Here is a 20,333-nt window from a genome sequence, read left to right as displayed (position 1 = left end):
ATATTCAGGTATACCCTGGCTTTGATTCATAGTTTTCGATTATGAGTAAAATTGTAATCCCCTGTGTATAGACAATAGTAATTATCTTATTAGTGGTCTTATTCCGCTTGAACTATGTTATACCATTTGACTGATTCATGATCCCAGATTTTGTACACACTTGACTTCCAGTTAATACAGGCTAAAAGGTCAGGGATAGCGGAAATAAATTAGCCCAAAGGAAGAGTGACACCGCCCTGCCATTCAACCGGACAAACTGACCACTCTATGGTTGTTTGTCTTATGTTTGTTTATGCAATGTCTATTTGTCTGTGGGTCACGGTGGCTAGGTGGGTAAGACGCTGGCTCGGTAGCTTGAAAGTCAGGTGTTTGATCCCTGCATTGTCCGAGAATGTTCATCCAGATTTTCTGGTGTGGTTCCCCCCTTGTCAGTGATGCAGGATGGAGGGTCTGACAGCTGTCTAGTCGATCGGATGGGACGGAAAACCGAGGTCCTGTGTACACATTGGTGTGCACGTAAAAGATCCCTTGACAGTTGGAATTTGATATAAGAGTATGGTGTATGCCCGTCTTCATTAGCCCAGTTCAGAGTAGAACAGTAGGACGTTAAACCCCATTTCATTTCATGTCTGTTTGTCTAGTGTTTATATGTCCAATCTTTCGTTTGTCCATTGTGTGTCTCTGTCTCCATTGTGTGTCTCTGTCTCCATTTGTCTCTATAGATGGCTAAACGGTTAGCATGTGCACATTGTATCATAAAATCTGTCATTGAGTCAACTGAAATGGTTTCGATTCCCCAGTTGTACGTGACAAGGAGTAGGGTCGCCTGTCCGAACTCATGGGTTTTCTTCTTTCTTCGGGTCCTCCGATTTCCTCCCACTGCTAAAGACCCCAACACACAGGTGAATTGTTGAGATAAAACCATAGGTTAGTCCCGAAATGACCTAGTTTGTGTCGAGTGGACGTTAAATCTCTCTCTCTCTCTATGTACATATGTATAAATTTTTTCAGGCTAATCACTATGTAAATATTTATATAACATGTAATTGTCCATGATTTCGATGGATGTGGTGACGTTAAATAAAGCTATTTCACACACACACATAAAATTGTTTTAGTTCAAGGTTATCTTACATTTTTTTCTGTAGTGGGTGTTTTTATTTGTCCATGTTAATAATTGGTAGATCAATAATTTAAGCCAAAAATTAGTAAGCAGATTCACTACTTCTTAATCTTTTGAAATTAAAATTTAATTGGAAAGAGTTGGCCCCATCACTGTTCACTCAAACTTCAACAGTGTAGGTTTAGATCCTGTAAGGAGCCGCTGTGGCCATGCATGCATTTATATATGCCAATCAAACATGCGACTTGGAAAAAAAGGCCTCAAACAGAAGACATGTTTAGAGATTGAATGCTAAACCCCATTTCTCTCTTTCTCTCTTTGGCTCTCTGTCCATGTGGGGGTTGGATGGCCGAATGGTTAGCACGCGCTCGCTTTATCATAAGGCCTGTCATTGAGTCAACTGGCGTGGCTTTGAATCCCCGGTTGTACGTGACAAGGAGTAGGGTCGTCTGTCCAATCTCGTGGGTTTTCTCCGGGTCCTCCGGTTTCCTCCAACTGCTAAAGCCCCCCTACGCACATGCAAATTATTGAAATAAAATTAATACCATATGTTAGTCCCAAAATGATCTAGTTTGTGTCAAGTGGACATTAAACCCCATCTCTCTCTCTCTCTCTCCATGTATGTTTAAATATCAGCTGAACTGTGATTTAAATGGCTCAAACAAAAGCCGGACTAAAAGAGTAGACTTTAAACCCCATTTCTATCTCATTTGCTCTCTGTCTGTCCATGTATAATGCCAGTCAAACATGTGACTTAAAAATGGCTTAAACAAAAGCCCTGCTCAGATAGCAGACGATAAACCCCATTTCTCTCTTTCTGGCTTGCTCTCTATCTGTCTATCTGTCCATGCCAGTCGAGAGAGAGAGAAATGGGGTTTAACGTCCACTCGACACAAAACTAGGTCATTTTGGGACTAACATATGGTTTAATTTTATTTTAATAATTCGCTTGCGCGTAGGGGTCTTTAGCAGTGGGAGGAAACCAGAGGACCCGGAGAAAACCCACGAGGTTGGACAGATGACCCTACTCCTTGTCACGTACAACCGCCATGCCAGTCGAACATACAACATGTAAAAAATGGATCAAGCAAAATGACTGCGAAGAGATTGGACTTTAAACCCCATTTCTCACTTTCGCTCACTCTCTGTCCATGTATAAATTCCAGTGGAGCAGATGACTTGTAAAATGGCTCACAAAAGCCCTGCTTAGAGACAGTTTCTTTTAAAGAGATGTTCATAGGTAACATATGAAATCTGTCTTATCTATAAATACCTGACATGAATATATATGATACCTGTAATAGTCTAGGTAATAATGATGAGGTAGCACCTGTCACTGTCACTACCACCATCGTCGTCACATCATAATCTACCTGATATAAATCTTTCTTTAAACCACAAATCAAAGACTAGAACATGTTTTGTCGTGGAGATTTATAAGTCACCTGTAGTGAGTGTACAGGTAAAATAAACACACCAGGTAGGATAGGTAAGAGAGTTATTACAGTGGTCTGTCACTGCTGCACATGTTACTATAGTAGTATAGCTCAATCACTTGTTGTTACATGTGGTCTTCAGGTTGGTCTGTTTGAAGTGTTTATACAGGTATATACAGGTAAGAAGGATTTTTTAAAACTTAAACAATTTTTATTGGAAATCAATTCTGGTTTTATTCTAAAAGCACGATGTTTGGGCACATATCCTTTTAGTAAACTTCAGGTAAGAAGGGTTTATTAAAACTTACACAATTTTTATTAAAAATCTATCATTGGTTTTATTCTAAAGACATGACGTTTCATCGCATATCTGTTTAGTAAACTTCAGGTTGGTCTGTTTGAAATGTATGCACAGGTAAAAAGGATGTATTAAAACTTAAACAATTTTTATTGGAAATCAATCACTGGTTTTATTCTAAAAGCACGACGTTTCGACAAATATCCTGCTATTGTTATCAAGCACAATGACATTTAGTAAACTTGAGGCCAATATATATGATATTGATGGTGAAATTGTGTCCTGTTTAACCTGTACCGCAATCACTAAATGCCACTTGGAGATTATCTTTTATTATAAAAAACCTGCCTGTCCCGGTTTCCTCCCACTGCTAAACACCCCTACGCGCAAGTGAATTATTGAAATAAAATTGAATCATGTGTTAGTCCCAAAATGACCTAGTTTGTGTCGAGTGGATGTTAATCCCCATTTCTCTCTCTCTTTCTCTCTTTCTCTCTCTCTCTCTCTCTCTCTTATTATTAACCTGTAAGGTAAATCTCTTTGATCTTTGGTAAACCTCTTGGATCTTTGGCAAATCTCTTTGATCTTTGGCGTATATTGTATGCCTGGAATAATTTGAGATCTGAATATATACCGGGGAATTTGGGGTTATTCTTCTGAAAGATTTTAAGATTTTCTTTAAACCTGTAACAGGTTATTCTTACAGGGTAGGTTTTTGTTTTCAATAAGAAAACATGATATATGGTTTTTCTTACTGGAATTCTGGGATATTCTCATTTTACGTACATGTAAACATAGACGGTTTATAAGCAAGATAAAGTCCTTGACTTTGTTTATACTGGGGAAGTATCGGGTTATTTTCTTCAATCTTTCTTTCCCCAGCATAACCTCAGTCTCGTGCTTTATCCCACACAAATGATCAAGATTGATAATTAAAATTGGCAAATTGTTAATTTGTGGAAATGATTAATTTTCATTTTAAAACATTGACAGATGTATCGAAGATACAATGATTTTATTTTGTTTTAAAGGAGTTAAATCGCTAATATAAGGTGCCTAGAAATTGACACAAATGGGTCGTAAAACACTCTCAATGCATATGATAATGTAATATGAATGTATATAAACTGATTTACATTTCATTCGTTTAGGTTAAAGGGCCAATCCCGATAATATTTTGGATAATAAAACTGATTAATTTTGTGTTAAAATCCCTTAAAATCCCCTACCTTAAGGCCGAGCAACTAATTCAATATATTTGATACGTTTTCAAACAACTTAAATCCGTCAGTCTTAATCTGGAAGTGGGGACCGGTGCCCCAAGCTGTATTATGCGGTGTCTGGATAAAACTAGACTTTTATTTTATAAAAATAATGTGTAGGTGAAATTTACCTTTCGTTATCAAGTACAGCACATGGGTCATTCACTGTATAAACCTCTTAAGGAAGGGGAGTCGATTATCAGGTCACTCAACGAAAGAATTGACCCAAAATCTTAAAAGGGTTACGTGTCCGGATAAGCAGTTTTGACGTTCATGTCCAAATGACTCAATATTTTCAGCTGACATTTTGAGACAGGGTAAATACACCATTCCTCTATAGTTTGGCGCTTAAATTTCATACATACCCGGACTTTTATTTTTGAGACTCTATTCAATTTGGGATAGTCCCTTTAACGTTTTAAAAAAAAAGCAAAAATAGTCAACAAAAAATTTCAGTAGGCAGAGTGCAGTGCTAACCCTATTCCATGATGTTTACTACACACCCATTACCACTACTGCCTGCCTAACCTTGTGGGTTTCCTCTGGGTTTCCTCAATCTCTAAATGCCACCTTAAGGTTATCTTTTATTATAAACAGGGGATCACGTGGCTAAGTGGGTAAGACGCTGGCTCGCTAGCCTGGAGGTCAGGTGTTCGATCCCTACATTGGCCGAGAAAGTTCATCCAGATTTTCCGGCGTGGTTTCCCCTTGTCCCCTTGACAAGGACAGCTGTCTAGTCGTTCGAATGGGACGAAAAACCGAGGTTCTGTGTACACATTGTCATGCACGTAAAAGATCCCTTGGCAGCTGGAATTCGATATAAGAGTAGGCCGTAGTGCCGCTGCCTGGGCAAAATTTCCCTCATAGCACACTGTATGGCGTATTCCCGTCTTCATTAGCCCAGGTTAGGAGCAGAACAGTAGGACGTTAATCCCATTTCATTTCATTTCATTTTTATTATAAACAAATGATTAAAATTGATAATTAAAATTGTCGATTTGTGGAAATGATTTTCTTCAGGTTCCCCGCACTCCTAGTGAATTATTGAAATGAAATTGTAACATATGTTAGTCACGAAATGACCTAGTTTGTCTCGAGTGGACGTTAAACCCCATTTCACTCTCTCAGTGGCAGACAGATCTTAAAGTAGTCATAAAAATCTAGCTGGTGACCAGACCATACTAAAAAAACGAAATTAAAATCTGCCAGATTAATTGGCCATGGTATATCAGAGAACAGACTCCCACCCCTAACCCTAACCTTGACGATTATCAACAATAACATGGTAGTTGTGTCTTCGAACAAGCCAAATGATAAACAGAAATGAACCGTATTTATATCTGCTGTGGCTGTCTGCTAGAGCTGGACGTTTGTGTGTACATCATTTTCATTGGAATTAATTGTCTTCATCCGATTACCAGTGACTTGCCTACTTATTTGGTCGTTGAGTATCAAGCCTGGTTCCTTCTTCACGGATGGATTTTGTATTATAACAGCCAAGCAGGTCATCCTTGTGTTAATTGGATTGTTGATTGAAATTTATTGTGGTCAGGTTCAGATCTGATGTAGTGGTTTCAATCCTACTATGAGTGACAGATTGTTTGAAATATTAAAATCTATTTTTTAAATCAAAAACTGAGCCAAATAAAGATTGATTTTGGTGAATTTTCTAGCCCAGTTCTCAGTTGTCAAGGGTAGAGTCGGTTGTCAAGGGATAGAGCCTGTTGTCAGGGGTAGAGCCTGTTGTCAGGGGTAGAGCATGTTGTCAAGAGGTAGTGCCTATTGTCAAGAGGTAGAGCCAGTTGTCATGGGTAGAGCCGGTTGTCAAGAGGTAGAGCCTGTTGTCAGGGGTTGAGCCTATTGTCAGGGGTAGAACCTTGTAAAGTCGAACACTTACACCCTGTAAAGCCTATAGTCCTTACACCTTGTAAAGTCTATCGCTTACACCTTGAAAAGCCTGGCCCTTACACTTTGTAAATTCTAACCCGTAAGTCTAATCCTTTATAAAAATAGATCTGACATATTTTAATGTCTGATCATACCATTTTAAAAAATGTCTGTTTCCTTTTAGTGTTTTAACTATAAAAGTAAATGTTTATTCAGTGTTTTATATAGCTTGTCATGAACCATAAATACACAGGCTATAGAGATGATCTTTAATAACTTGTTGAGACATAACTATAATAGAATCCTGCAGCATAGCCTGATTAATTTAAAGTGATGATCCCATTTAGTATATTATTTTAAAACAAAACAAAAATCTTTTTCAATTTATATCAGCCAAGGCTTACATAGAACAAATTGTTAGCTTCTCAAAAGAAAAGTTACACCAGGTGTTCTAGAAAGAGTATGCAATATGCATACCCTGACTCAACATCCACCACTACTCATAGTTAAATAGGGAAATCATTTGGACTTGGATTTCAGGTTTTGAAACTAAAAACTTCAAATGTTCAACTTGGATTTCAATTCTGAAAACTAAGGACTTAGATTTCAAATGTTGAAACTACAGCCTTATATTTCTGATGTTGAAAACACAGCCTTATATTTGAGATGTTGAAACTACAGCTTTAACTAAGGAGGTAAAATTCAGATGTCTAAGGACTTAGATTCAGATTATGAGACTAATGCCTTAACTTAGGACTTAGATTTTGATGTTGATTCTGAAGCCTTGGATTTCAGACGATGAAACGAACGACCAAATTTATTACTATTCAAATTTTCGACAAGGATACATTGTATTTCAATTACTGTAGACAATTATCATAATGCTTAAATGCAATACAATTTTATTTTGACCTGTTTTGACTGAAGGGACTATCACTTTATGTTTGTGATACATTAAACTAATTTCAACCTTAAAATAACCTCCGTTTATTGTGCTAAATATATCATTAATACCTTGTGTGATGGTCTGTTGGTTCTCTAAAGATCGGGGATATCTTGTAACCGTTGATTGGGACTCCAGTTTTCTAGATTTTGATGAACTATTTATCCATGTAATACAACCTCTTCACCACTGTAATGTTGATTTTGGGGTCGACTCAGTGCCATGATGGAGAGTCTTGGAAAGGAATTTTATGCCTCTGACCATTAGTTCAGATGGGAGCAAAAATTCAGCACAGTGGTGTTGGAAATTTAAGAAGGTATGCAGAAATTCTGCTGTCTGGGTGTAGAAGGGGGTTTAATTTATAAGACAATATTTAACGGTTTAGAAGGAACTTCTATTAAACTAAATATATAATACTTCTGTTGATAAAACATTAAAATTAACACAATGAATCAGGGCTATAACTAGCTCAGAGATACAAGGGGAGCGGGAAGTATATTCAGGGGTGCTGTAGAATTGACGGACAATGTATATTTTTTTCATGGTCGACAATTTGTTTTGCAGGGGGGGGTGCGAACCTTTTATTTGTATCACACCATAATGCTTATATTTTCCTGCCTGCTTTTCCTTGTCAGTGATGCAGTATTCAGAATATTGGATGGGACGAAATATCTAGTCCATCTGTGTAATTGTTGTCTTTCACGTAAAAAAAACACCCCAACCTTGACAGCTGGATATCAGTGAAGAGTAGCTATATTGGTACAAATCAATAAAAATAATCAGCCATTATTGCTAAATATAGCCGTTGCTAACGAGCCCTTAATGCTTATCATATTACTTCTGTAACATGTACTTCACCTGTTGATCTTGGTAATAATCAACATAATTAGATCCATTCCACACATTTTGGGGAAATGAATAAAATTATGAGTTGTTGCTACTCTTAGGCCAAACCTATTTAATTTTAAAGTAGCTAAGTCTCTAACTCAATATCATCAAAAATCTTCGACATTGAAAACACAAATTATTTGTCAATTCAAATCAACATTGGTCTTGTGATCTTACTGGGAAAAGATGGGCTTCTGATATCAAATATTCAAGAGAAAATAAACATTTTACCATTGGTACACGAATCGTCACGAATCGTGTACCATAATGTGTTTCAGCGCCATTTGGAACAAAGGACTCAAAGAACAGGGCTAGACATATTCCACAAGTCATGTCAATAAATGGTGACGCTATATTCTTATCTGGCAAGCATACGCAATAGATACCATCGGTGTAGACTGGAAAAACCAGACGCTAAAGATTGCCATTCACATGAGACTTCTGGTGTATTTCGCCTAACATAACTGATTAGAAATTACAGTAAAAACAGAAACGATTGAATGTAAATCAGTTTATATACTGTCTATCCATTGGCATGCACGTAAAAGATCCCTTGGCAGTTGGAATTCGATATAAGATTGGGGCAACAGTGCCGCTGCCCGTGCAAAATTTCCCTCATAGACACTGTATGGTGTATGCCCGTCTTCATTATCCCAGTCGGAGCAGAGCAGTAGGATGTTAAACCCCATTTTGAATAGTGTATTGAGATTATATATTGTTGCTACTCTTAGGCCAAACCTTTTAAGTTTTAATTTTGGGGGATTTAATAAATAAATAGGAGCTTGAATGCTGTGAAACATGTTTTGTTTTTTGGAACTTAAAGCTTTTGAACAGTGCAAATAAGTACTTTTTAGATTAATCTTTTTCCCTAAGAAATATATATAAAGATGTTTCCGAAAAACAGAAAATGATATTGGTGTGGCCTGTATTCCTCTCCAATTAAAAATCTTGTTAATTGCTTGATGTTAATTGATTAAATAAAGAATTATTATTAATTATTGTATTTTCAGAATCAGAAGCAAATATTTCCATGCCAGTTTCCACAACCAGTGTCCACAACACATACCCTAGTACAGAATTAAAAGATATTGCTCGTCAGACGGAGAAAAATCAAGGAAGTTTACAAAAAGTGGACGATAAATCAGCCTCAAATTTCAGTAGTGATAAAAGTATGGCGACGACAGAGACACATAGAGATAGTTCCATCCTTTTGCATCCTGAAGAAACTCGCAAAATGCGTCCATTAAAAACATCGAATAGTGGAGCCGATATAACATTAGGATTAGAAGACGTGGATGGCGCCACAGCAGAAGTGGAAATCGATGTCAATGATAATGAAAGTGAAATTGCTCCAGGTAAGTTATGCTTATTTGTAAAAAAACAAATTGGAAAGGAACTGGATTTGGAAGTCACAGGGGCTCTGTGAATTAGCAGCAGGCTCTCTGACCAGGAGGTCTTGAGTTGGCAGAGGGGGGGGGGGGCGGGGTTGGATGGCCAAATGGTGAGCGCTCGTTGAATCATAATGTCTGTCATTGGGTCAACTGGCGTGGTTTTGATTCCCCAGTTGTATGTGACAAGGAGTAGGGTTGCCTTTCCAACCTCCTGGGTTTTCTTCGGGTCCTCCAGTTTCCTCCCACTCCTAAAGACGTCGAGAGGACGTTAAACCCCATTTCTCTCGAGTTGGAAGAGAAAGTTCCACAGGATTTTCTGATGTGGATTGTAGAAACTGGCAAGGACAGTGTCTAGTCATTCAGATGGTACAAAAAACTAATGTCCCATGTACACATTTGTGTGCACATAAAAGAAAGTTCATCCAGATTTTCCTGCATGGTTCCCCCTTGTCAGTGATGCAGGATGGAGGGCCTGACAAGGACAGCTGTCTAGTCGTTCGGATGGGTCGAAAAACCGAGGTCCCGTGTACACATTGGTGTGCACGTAAAAGATCCATTGACAGTCGAAATTCGAAATCAGAGTAGGCTCTAGTGCAACTGTTGGGCAAAATTTTCCTCATAGGACATTGGATGGAGTAAGTCTGTCTTCATTAGCCCAGTTGATTCAGAACAGTAGGACGTTAACCCCATTTCATTTCTAATTTCATTCTCTTTTTTTTCCACACTTTTTACATCAGAATCTCAGAATAGTTTCAAAATTTCCCTAATACATAGCAAACTGCATGGTGTATTTCTGTCTTAATTAGTCCAAAACTCCTGTAGAATCCGCATCTTAACAGGAATATGAAAACAATGGATCGAAGGATCCGATACGGAAGTGTTCTTCACTCGATAAATATTAAAGTACATAAACAAAAGAGACACTAACACTGTTTACATCGTCAGATATTGTTGAGCGGCTCTTTTGTTTATGTACTGTAATTAGTTCAGTCAGTGCAGAAAAGTAGGATATTAAACCCCATTTTATTTAATTCCCTTTAAGTATATAATACCTATTAATACAGGTGTATAATTCTAGCTCGTTAACCTGTATTACCTCACCATAGGATGTTAATATCCCTTTTATACCCAGACAATAGTCATCGGTCATGACCCCTGGTTATAGTAGGGGTCATCGTATAACCAACTAATCTAATGTGTCTAGTAATATTGTACATGGGAGGGTTTAATTCCCGTACTCGGACCATAGGTTAATATGACATGTCTTTAGTGTCTTTGATATGTGCGTAATAAACTAATCTCTGGAACTAATAAAGAAGACTCACATCGTCATGGTTACAAGGAATGGTCAATTGATAGTTTCTGGATAGATGAAATATTCTAGAGACATGGAAGTAATGGTTATTTTTGAATCTTGAGATAGAACGCCAGCAGTTTAAGTTTTAAAACATAATGGGTTAAATTAGTTTCAATCAGGCTTAAAGATTCTCATTTTTTATCATTTTTTTTTTTATCTTAATTCACATAATTATCTGAAGAACTGGACTGTGAACCAATTTTCATTTCCATAAAATTATAAAATCATTATACGGCATTTTAGTAGTTGAACATATAATATAAAAACACAAATTTATATGGAAAACAATCACTGAGTTTTATTTCACACTATGTTTCAACAAGTTCGTCTTGTCGTTCTCAAGTAAGTAATGACAGTATAATAGCTAGTGTGAAATAAAATCAATGATTGTTTCCCATATAAATTTTTGTTTTTATACCTTAAAATTATAATTTTAAAAAATTTTAAATAATAGTTAAATTTAATAGTGTTTATATGTCTTTAGGGTGTGGCTACCCGAAAATCTGTTCTTTTAAATTTTAAAGCTGTTGAATAAATTTTTTTACTGGTAACGTCCACTCGACACAGACTAGGTCATTTCGGGACTAACATATGGTTTAATTTTATTTCAATAATTTGCTTGCGCATAGGTTTCTTTAGCAGAGGGAGCAACCCGGAGGACTGAGAGAAAACCCACAAGGTTTGACAGGCAACCCTACTCCTTGTCACCTACAACCGGGGATTCGAAACCACGCCAGTTGACTCAATGACAGGCCTCATGATACAGCGTGGACGTGCTAACCATTCGGCCATCTAAGCCCCCTCAACCTCCCCTCTTAAAGAAATTCCTCAAAACTTTAAAATTTATAAATTGAAATAAAGATAAACCAATTTTTTATATTCTTTGAAAAAAAACCTGTCAAGCTGTGAAATAAAGAAAATGTGAGACAATGTTTACCGGGTAATACTTGTGAAATTGTTTCATCATCACCCCGGGAGCCGCAGTATCTCAGTGAGTTGGATGTTGACTCGATGCACTGTTTGATCTTGGTGTTGGTTCCCTGTTGTCAGTGGTACAGGACGGAAGGCCTATGGCCTAGGGGCCTGTTTCACGGAATTTTAACTAAGATAAAATCCAAATTTTAGTAATTTGATTGGATAATATCAGATTGATTTTAGTGCTTAGCCAATCAAAATTGAAGTATCTACTAAAATTTGGATTTTATCTTAGTTAAAATTTTGTGAATAGGGGAGCCGAATAGAATGTTAAACCCATTTCTTTTCATCACCACCCACACAATGAATTAGCATGACAAATGCGAAGTTACATACCATTTCTCATGCTAAGGCTGACCTTAAAAATATCTTTGTTTCACCAAACCCGACCCACAATCGAGGAGAAGGGTCGGTAGGTCGGGGTTTTTTTTCAGATTTTTTTTTTAAGAGCTAATTTGACAGCTTGATAATTTTCCGGGTGCAAACATTCATCTTCTTTTATTGGCAAACAAATCAATGACATCGGGATTTTTCTTGATGCACGACTCGCACACAAATTGCGACAAACTCACGTTTGAAACTCCCTCAACACGTTTTTAACGATTGTGCGGGTTGTGCCTTTATTTTTCTCGAAAACGGATATTGAAAATATCGTCGTCATGTTTAAAACGACGCCCCACAGACATAGAGGCAGAATCATTTCGTGGGAATGGACGTGCTTTCGTCTGCAACCATTTTGTTGAGAAGCGACACCTATGACGCTTTCGTCTTGATCAACCAGTTTCAATAATGAATCAAACCATAGCCATAGTAAAGGGAAATAACTCTCGTGATATATTTCAGGTTGACACACAAAATAAAATAAAAAGATCGCGGAAAAGTGCAATAAAATAATTTAAGTCGGGGGTGGTTTTAGTTAGTCGGTCGCGTTAGGCGAAACAAAGATATTTTTAAGGTCAGCCTAATGTTAGCTGTCAATCTTATGACCTCCATTAGTTTTCATTTGTAACAGAAAGCAATAGTTCCTCCACAGCTAGCTGTAGACTTGATTATCAAAAGAAGCAATATTGTTATTATTAATTTATTTTAAAAAAAAAATATCATCCATTAGTTATCCTTATTTGAGGCAAGGACAAATTCAGTCACTGCTGTAGATTTGTTTATCAAAATGCATAATATTGTAATACAAAAAACCTTTTCGAGTCTCTGCATGAAGGGATAAACCTGCAACCTTTTTTTTAATTAAAAATACTATGTTATGCCCAGCAGAACAGTAGGATGTTACACACCATTTTATTTCATTTCTAGTGGTTTAACGCGTGCACGTGAAATATAAGGTCTGTCATTGAGTCGGGGGGGGGGGATGGCCGATTGGTTAGCACGTGCGCGCTGTATCATAAGGCCTGTCATTGAGTCAACTAGCATGGTTTTGAATCCCCGGTTGTATGTGACAAGGAGTAGTGTCGCCTTTCCAGCCTCGTAGATTTTCTCCAGGTCCTCCGGTTTCATCCCACTGCTAAAGATCCCTACGTGCAGGCGAATTGTTGAAATGGAATTGAACCATATGTTGGTCCCGAAGTGACTTGGTCTGTGTCGAGTGGACCTTAAACCCCATCTCTCTCTTCTCTTCTCTGTCATTAAGTCAAGTGACTTAGCTATTTCATACACAAATGGCTTGGTTTTTTGATTATCAGCTTGTACATGTCAAAGAGTAGGATCGCGTGCCCAACATCGTTGGTTTTCTCCATATATTAGTCCCGAAATGACCAGGTTTGTGTCGAGTAGACGTTGAACCCCATTTCTTGATCTATGTATCTCATTGCAATATTAAACAATCAGCTAACATAGTTTTTTTAAAAAAAATTAAAAAAATTGGAAGCCTGATTTGCAAACAAAACCAACTTTTTCAGTGTCTATATTTGTAGATAAAATGATTTTTCAATGATTTTATTAAATTACTAACATACTATAATAAAATATCTTTGGTTAAAAACATATGTTTGGCCTTTAGACTGCCTATTAAGGTTGTTGACATTTTTTTCCAAGGACATATTAAGGTCAATGTTATTTTTAACACACAGAGTTGATGAGGTTTTTCTCATTGTTTTTTCTGTCGGTTTATTTTGCATATTCTCAGGTTTCACACCTTGTTGTGATTAACGTACCTTGAAAGACATGCTAGTTAGGACATAGACCAGGTATTATAATAATTATAAACAGATTAAAAATTGGACTAAAAAAAATATGATCGATTTTATGTGAACAGATATACAGTAAAACCTCTCTAATCTGACCAGAGCTGCGGTGGCACAGTGAGTAAGACGATGGCTGGTTAATCAGTAAAACCTCTGTAATCTGACCATTAAAAATGTTCAAAAAGAATTGTACAATCAATAAATTAGAATGTTGAATGTCATTTAAGAATAATATCAGACCTATGTGGGTGAGGTTTTGCACGATGAGATGCATTGATATTATGTTAAACCCTTTCTGTTTAAAATATAGACAATTTGCAATTATCACATTATCGAGGTTGATAAATTGATATGAAATGGGGTTTAATGTCCTGCTTTGACCGGACTCATGAAGATGGGCACATGCCATACAGTGTGCTAAGCGGGTAATTTTGCCAGACATCAACAATTTTGCCCACTCTTCATCAAATTCAATTGTCAAGGTTTCTTGCCATGCAGAGGGTTTTGATTCCCCGCTTGTACCGGACAAGGAGTGGGGTCGCCTGTCCAACCTTGTGGGTTTTCTCTAGTCCCTCCAGTTTCTGCCCAAAGCTAAAGACCCCTAAGACCCTTACGCAAAAGCGAATTATAGAAATAAAACTGAACTATATGTTAGTCCCAAAATGAAATAGGTTTTGTTGAGTGGACTTTAATATCCATTTCTCTCACTCTCTCTTTCTTGTCATACCCTTCATCCTGCTCTACCGATAGGTAGATCCTGATACTGAATAATCCCAAGCAACCTTTCTAGGCCAACCACCTGGTGGCTCCTATTTATAACAAAAAAACAAAAAATGGGATTAGAAAATCGTCCCATTTTCACAGTCAGTAGATTTCTTGAGGTGGTCAGATTGACAAGGTTTTATTGTATAATAAAATAAATAATAAATATTTGAAAACTCATTAACATATTTGAGTAGAGTGTATTCATATAAAAAAAATATATTACCTTGTGATAAATTTAATTATAAATCTTGAAAAAAAAACCCATTATTGTATACGTGACCTTTTTATGTCAAAGTCTGTTTGATTTGAGGTTTGTATGACGTCAATGGATCACCTTGACAAAATAAGCCAGAGATTTAGCTATTGTGCAAATATGATAGGATTAAAGATGTATTCCTTATATACAAGGGACTTGAATTAATGAAAATGAAATGAGGTTTAATGTCCTACTGTTCTGCTCAGACTGGGTTACTGAAGACGGGCATACATCATACAGTGTGCTATGAGGGATATTTTGCCCAGACAGCGGTGCTACGACCTACTCTTATATCAAATTCCAACTGCCAAGGGATCTTTTACATGCACGCCAATGTATACACAGGACCTTGATTTTTCATACCATCCAAACAACTACACAGCTGTCCTTGTCAGGCCCTCCGTCTTGCACCACTGACAAGGAGAAACCACTCCGAAAAATCACGATGCACACCCGGATCAATCCTGAGACCTCCGACTAGCAAGCCAGCATCTTACTCACTTAGCCACCGTGGCTCCTTTTACTGGGGGGGTTGGATGGTCGAATGGTTAGCATGTGCGCGCTGTATCATAAAGCCTGTCATTGAGTGAACTGGCGTGGTTTCGAATCCCCGGTTGTATGTGACAAGGCGAAGGGTCGCTTGTCCAACCTCGTGGGTTTTCTCTGGGTCCTCCGGTTTCCTCCCACTGCTGAAGACCCCTACACGCAAGCGAATTATTGAAATAAAATTAAACCATATCTTAGTTCCGAAATGACCTACGTGACAAGGAGCAGGGTTGTCTGTCCAAGCTCGGGGTTTTTCTCCGCGTCCTTCAAATTCCTCAATATGCTATAGACCCCTACAAATGCTATAGACCCCTACATGCAAGCAAATTATTCAAATAAAACAGAACTGTGTGTTAGTCCCAATATTACCTAGTTTGTGTCGAATGGACGTGTTAAACCCAATCTTCCTCTCTCGGATGGTCAGAGTGACTTTTAATACAGTATTGTGAATGTTAAATCTGTAAAAGGAATATGAGTCCAAAAATAGTTTGGTTACAACATATTGTCTTACCATAATGTAAAAAGACTGACACACATTACGTAAACTTACAAAAACATAAGTACATGAAATTATTCATTCAAGATAATAAAAGTGCAAAATAAAGAATAGAATTAAAATGGTATGGAGGAATAAATCTCAAGACTGACAAAAATGATCATAAGAAATAATATCTGAGAATTTAGAAAGGGTTAATGAACTTCAATTCCATTCAGTATTTACATAAGGGATTTTAGATGGCCGAATTGTTAGTGTGTGCTCGCTGTATCATAAGGTCTGTGATTGAGTCAACTGGTATGGTTTCGATTCCCCAGTTGTACATGACAAGGAGTAGGGTCGCATGTCCAACCTAGTGGGTTTTCTCCAGGACCTCCGGTTACCTCCCACCGATAAAGACTCCTTCCACGCAAGCGTATTATTGAAATAAAATTGAACCATATGTTAGTCCCAAAATGATCTAGTTTGTGTCAAGTGGACATTAAATTACCCCATTCTCTCTCTCTCTCTCTCTCTCTCTCTTTCTCTCTCTCTCTCTCTCTCTCTCTCCCTCCCTCTCCCTCCATTAAGGACAGCATGCATATACATATATATATACACTTAGTCCAACCTTGCAAGGAACTGTCGGCCATTTTGATTACATGTATAATCATTTTCTTTTTTAAGACGAAACGAACAAAACATCAAATAATCACTGCTTTGATTAATCATTAGGAGTAAATTGTGACTTGGCTATATATATATATATATATATAAATATATCATTCGCAATTATCAATCAACTAATCATAAATCCAAGACAACTGATTAGTATTACTCATTGACGCGATCAGGATTATCGGCGACCAGTTGATTAATTTATAGTATCCCGCCACGTGATTTTTTCCACCAGTTCTCAAAAAGAATCACCAGTACTGCAAAAAATCATCGCCTAAATTATCGCCAAAATCAAATTTTAATCGCCACATTCATATTTTTATCGCAAATTGCGACTTTGGAGACCGACAGTGTGAGCCCAGATCGGCGGATAATTATAAGTAATAGACTCTTGACACCAATAAAAAAAGTTGAAAGGGATAAGTTGATCTATAATTTGCACATTGTCTCTCGTTTTTAAAATTATTTTCATCAGAAATATTGTCTTCAGAATCGGTGTCATCGATATAATCCGAGTCGGAATCATTCATAAGCATTTTAACTACCTTGGGAGTCTTTAACCTTCTCGACATCATTAAAAGATTACATTTTTTGTCAAAAAATGTTGAACAAAGACATGTTTTTCTCAATACCCTTGAGTAGTTCCTGTCTGACACGCATGCGTGGCCATATCAATTAAATACGAAACTAAATACTCAAATGCCACTTATAAAAAATGTTCTTACTGTGGTCGTGCACTACTGACAAGGCGAACCCATGGTGAAAAATACTCAGGATCTTTCTTGACCAAAACCTGCTTAGTCTGCCATATTCAAACTAATTAATCTATCAATAATTTGCCACAAATCCCTCTCAAAACATTGTATTCACAAGGAAATACCCCAAGATATAAAAAATCTATTTTTAGAAACCATGTTTGTCGTGTAACTTGATTGAGGCAGGATCCATTTCCAGAATGTATTTGTCATTATTTACTGTCTATTTACCATACAAATTGAAGCCCAAGTAAATTCTTGGATTATCTTCTGCCATCTTCCTTTTCTGCCATTTAATTGCAGAGTCTGTTGTACATTTAATCCCCTCAATGTTCCCAAACACCCCTAACCGTTCGTTCAAGAAATAACAATCGCTCCCTAACTAAGCGAGACTCACAGACAATAAGCCGTCCGACTGACAGTTTTTCAGGGAATCCAGTATTATTCTAGTAAGATTGGGCGCCTCTACTTTCCATATATACCAAAATTGCCATACTTTTATTGGAAATAGCTACCCTATAAATACTTCCATGAGAATGTATCTTTAATTTCTTATCATATGCTGAAGGCATGATATATTTCTTTCTAGAACACCTAATGCCACTTCACATTTATTCTGGTATCTTGCTGCTGTTATTTTGTATTTAATTGTATATAAAGAAGCACCTGTTATGATGACTTAATTATTATTTTCAGAGGATATACCTAGAGGAAAAGTACGCAAAGCTTCCATAGTTGAAAAACTTAGTAAGACCAAAGCATCTGAAGCCTATGTAGCTACCGTAAAGGTAAGTTTTGTCTGCCTGATTCTGATTGCATTGGGGGGGGGGGGTGTTGGATGGTCTAATGGTTAATGCATGCGCATGAAATCACTAGGTCTGTTATTGAGTTATTGTGGGTTTTCTCTGGGTTCTCCGGTTTCCTCCAAGCGAAATATTGAAATAAAATTGAACCATATGACCTAGCTTTTGTGTTGAGTGCAGGTTAAACCTCTCCCTAGGGGATCACGGTGGCTAAGTGGCGAAGATCCCTGCATTGCCCGAGAAAGTTCATCCAGATTTTCTGGCGTGGTTCTCCCTTGTCAGTGATGCAGGACGAGAGGGGCTGACAAGGAAAGCTGTCTAGTTGTTCAGATGGGACGAAAAACCGAGGTACGTGTACACATTGGCGTGCACGTAAAAGATCCCTTGACAGTTGGAATTCGATATTAGAGTAGACCATAGTGCCGCTGTCCGGCCAAATTTTCATACATAGCACACTGTATGGCGTATGCCCGTCTTTATTAGCCCAGTTCGGAGCAAAACAGTAGGACATTAAACCCCATTTCATTTCAAACCTCTCTCTCTCCATCTGTTTATCCTGTACTGGACTATTTATTGATTTCTTGGTTAATGGATGGTGAAATGGCCTAACACATGCGCTTTAGATCATAAGTTCTGTCATTGTGTCAACTGGCGTGGTTTCAATTCCCCAGTTGTATGTGACAAGGAGTAGGGTTACCTGTCCAACCTTAAGGGTTTTCTCTGGTTTCCTTCAACTCTTAAAGGGGTTGGATGGCTGAATGGTTAGCGCCTGCACCCTGCATCATAAAGTCTATCATTGAGTCATCTGGCATGGTTTCAATTCCCCAGTTGTATGTGACAAGGAGAAGGGTTACCTGTCCAACCTCATGGGTTTTCTCTGATTTCCTTCTACTCTTAAAGGGGTTGGATGGCTGAATGGTTATCGCTTGCGCCCTGTATCATAAAGTCTACCATTGAGTCATCTGGCATGGTTTCGATTCCCCGGTTTCCTCCCACTGCGAATTATTGAAATAAAATTGAACCATATATTAGTCATGAAATGACCTAGTTTGTGTCAAGTGGACATGAAACTCCATTTCTCTCTATGTCTGTCTTTATTCCTGTTTTGAATGGATGGTGGAAAGGTCTAAACCACTGCCGAATGTCTCTTCAGTCTGTTTGAGTGTTAAATCATATGGTACTTGATAAGTAATAGGGCCACTTAATTTTGGTATTTTCTCTATTGCCTACTCCTCAGTACTCACCATTAAAAGCATGTGCTTAGGACACCAAAGGAAAGTGGTGACCCACACAGTTTTTTCCTAGGGTGAATTGACCATGGCACAAAAACTTGCCAAAAAGAGGCCCTAAAAATATGACAAAAAATCCAGCTAGATAGATACATATACAACATCGGCATTTAATTTAGTTCATCCCAATTTTCCGGCGTAGTACCCCCCTTGTCAGTGATGCAGGATGGACGGCCTGACAAGTACAGCTTTCTAGTCATTCGCATGGGACGAAAATCCGATGTCCCATGTACACATTGGCGTGCATGTAAAAGATCCCTTAACAGTTGGAATTCGATATAAGAGTAGGCCGTAGTGCCGGCTTTCCAGGCTAAATTTCCTTCATAGCACACTGTATGATGTATGCCCAGTTTGGAGCAGAACAGTAGGACATTAAACCCCATTTCAAAACATTGTATTCATTGGAAAATACCCCCAAGATATAAAGCATCTACTTTTAGAAACCATGTTTGTCACATAACTTGATTGAGTTAGGGTCCATTTTCAGAATGTATTTGTTATTACTTACTGTCCATTTACCATACGGGGGGTTGGGTGGCCGAATGGTTAGACTGCATGCTGTACCATAAAGTCTGTCATTGAGTCAACTGGCGTGGTTTCGAATCCTGGGTTGTACGTGGCAAGGAGTAGGGTCGTCTGTCCAACCTCGTGGGTTTTCTCCAGGTCATCCGGTTTCCTCCCACTTCTAAAGACCCATATGCGCAAGTGAATTATTGAAATAAAATTAAACCATGTGTTAGTCCCGAAATGACCTAGTGGATGTTAAACCCCATTTCTCTCTCTCTCTCCATTTACCATACATATTGAAGCCTGAGTAAATTCTTGTATTATCTTCTGCCAACACCTTTTTCCGCCGTTAATTGCAGAGTCTATTGTACTTTAAACCTCTCAATGTTCCCAAAAGCACCTGACCATTCAACTGCTCCATAAGTGAAGCTGGCAGACAATAAGTCATCAGGCTGACAGTGAGTAATGCCCTGACAGTTTTGCCGAATGCTTGCCTCATGGGTG

At 37.9% G+C, this 20,333-nt stretch overlaps 1 protein-coding gene across 10 annotated transcripts in view; it reads left to right on the top strand.

The window, feature by feature from the left end:
* The window catches only part of LOC126822441 (uncharacterized), a 186,207-nt gene that overhangs the window by 156,606 nt on the left and 9,268 nt on the right, over positions 1 to 20,333 (top strand). For 9 of the 10 annotated variants that reach the window (XR_008788351.1, XR_008788352.1, XR_008788350.1 and 6 more), the window contains 2 exons: positions 8,848 to 9,192; positions 17,927 to 18,018. Coding sequence is in view for 3 of the 10 variants with exons in the window: in XM_050551358.2 (XP_050407315.2) it covers positions 8,848 to 9,192; positions 17,927 to 18,018 (437 nt within the window). In the remaining 7 variants the exon portion in view is untranslated. Of the gene's footprint in view, positions 1 to 2,514; positions 2,739 to 8,847; positions 9,193 to 17,926; positions 18,019 to 20,333 lie in introns of those variants that run through there. The other variant, XR_008788353.1, reaches the window with a different exon arrangement.

The sequence above is a fragment of the Patella vulgata genome, chromosome 5, assembly GCF_932274485.2.
Source record: "Patella vulgata chromosome 5, xgPatVulg1.2, whole genome shotgun sequence".
NCBI lineage: Eukaryota > Metazoa > Mollusca > Gastropoda > Patellidae > Patella > Patella vulgata.
Note: the sequence above shows the minus strand (reverse complement) of the source record. Positions and strands in the feature narration are given on the sequence as shown.